At 54.4% G+C, this 820-nt stretch overlaps 1 protein-coding gene across 1 annotated transcript in view; it reads right to left on the bottom strand.

Annotated features, from left to right (window-relative positions):
* LRCH3 (leucine-rich repeats and calponin homology (CH) domain containing 3) overlaps nt 1-277 on the bottom strand; it is a 103929-nt gene extending 103652 nt beyond the window's left edge. The window contains exon 1 of the mRNA XM_015571316.1: nt 1-277. This exon is cut by the window's left edge and continues 1 nt beyond it. Within this exon, the coding sequence (XP_015426802.1) occupies nt 1-240 (240 nt within the window). The 5' untranslated portion in view covers nt 241-277.
* Between the last annotated feature and the right edge of the window lie 543 nt (nt 278-820).

The raw sequence follows: 820 nt of genomic DNA on the forward strand, positions 1-820 counted from the left end.
GTCGTGGTTGGCCGCTCCCCGGGGAAACTCCCTCAGTTTCCGGCCGCTCAGGATCAGCACCCCGGTTATCGCCGCCTCCTCCAGCGCTCGATCGAGGGAACGGCTCCACGAGCCCGGGCCAGGACCGGGACCTGTCCCGGCGCTTGGGCCGCAGTTAACACCAGAGAGGTTGCCTCCCGACGCTACGGGGCCAGAATGTTCTGCAGCTGTGGACACAGCGACCAAGCCCGCGGCCGCCATTTCCCGGCCGACAACTACCCAACCCGCCGGCTCCGCGCATGCGCGGCTAGGCTGGTGGGTGGGCGGGGAAAGGGACTTCCAGACCCCGGACCTTTCTCTTGACGGACAGGGCTGCGGAGCCCTCCACGCATTCAGGCGCTTGACTCCGCCCCCGAGGTTTTAAAGGGAAAAGAAAACACAAATCTGCAACAGCCGCCAGAAGCATTTTTAAAATGCCTCTACAAAACTATCTTTAGGACAACGCTCCTCACAAAAACTTCTCTCTTCCTTCTTTTCTCAGTACTGGAGGATTGAATTAAGCTTTAAATTTAGGCTTCTTAACACTGTTGCTGCCAGAAACTTGGGCAGGGAGAGAAGGGGACGGCATGAGGAAAGTAGGGGCACTCAAGACTGCCATTACTCATGCCCCCACTCCTCATGCCCGCCCCCGAAAACGTTGCGATTTAAAAAATTTCCCAAATTGTCATTCTGTAAACCAGATGATACAAATGGAAACTTGTGGATTTATTAACTATTATTGCATGAGGAATAATAAGGGCTAAACTGGCTCCAAAAACTCCATAGGTCTCATTGAAAAGGT

Source organism: Myotis davidii, unplaced genomic scaffold, assembly GCF_000327345.1.
Source record: "Myotis davidii unplaced genomic scaffold, ASM32734v1 scaffold9, whole genome shotgun sequence".
NCBI classification, from domain to species: domain Eukaryota; kingdom Metazoa; phylum Chordata; class Mammalia; order Chiroptera; family Vespertilionidae; genus Myotis; species Myotis davidii.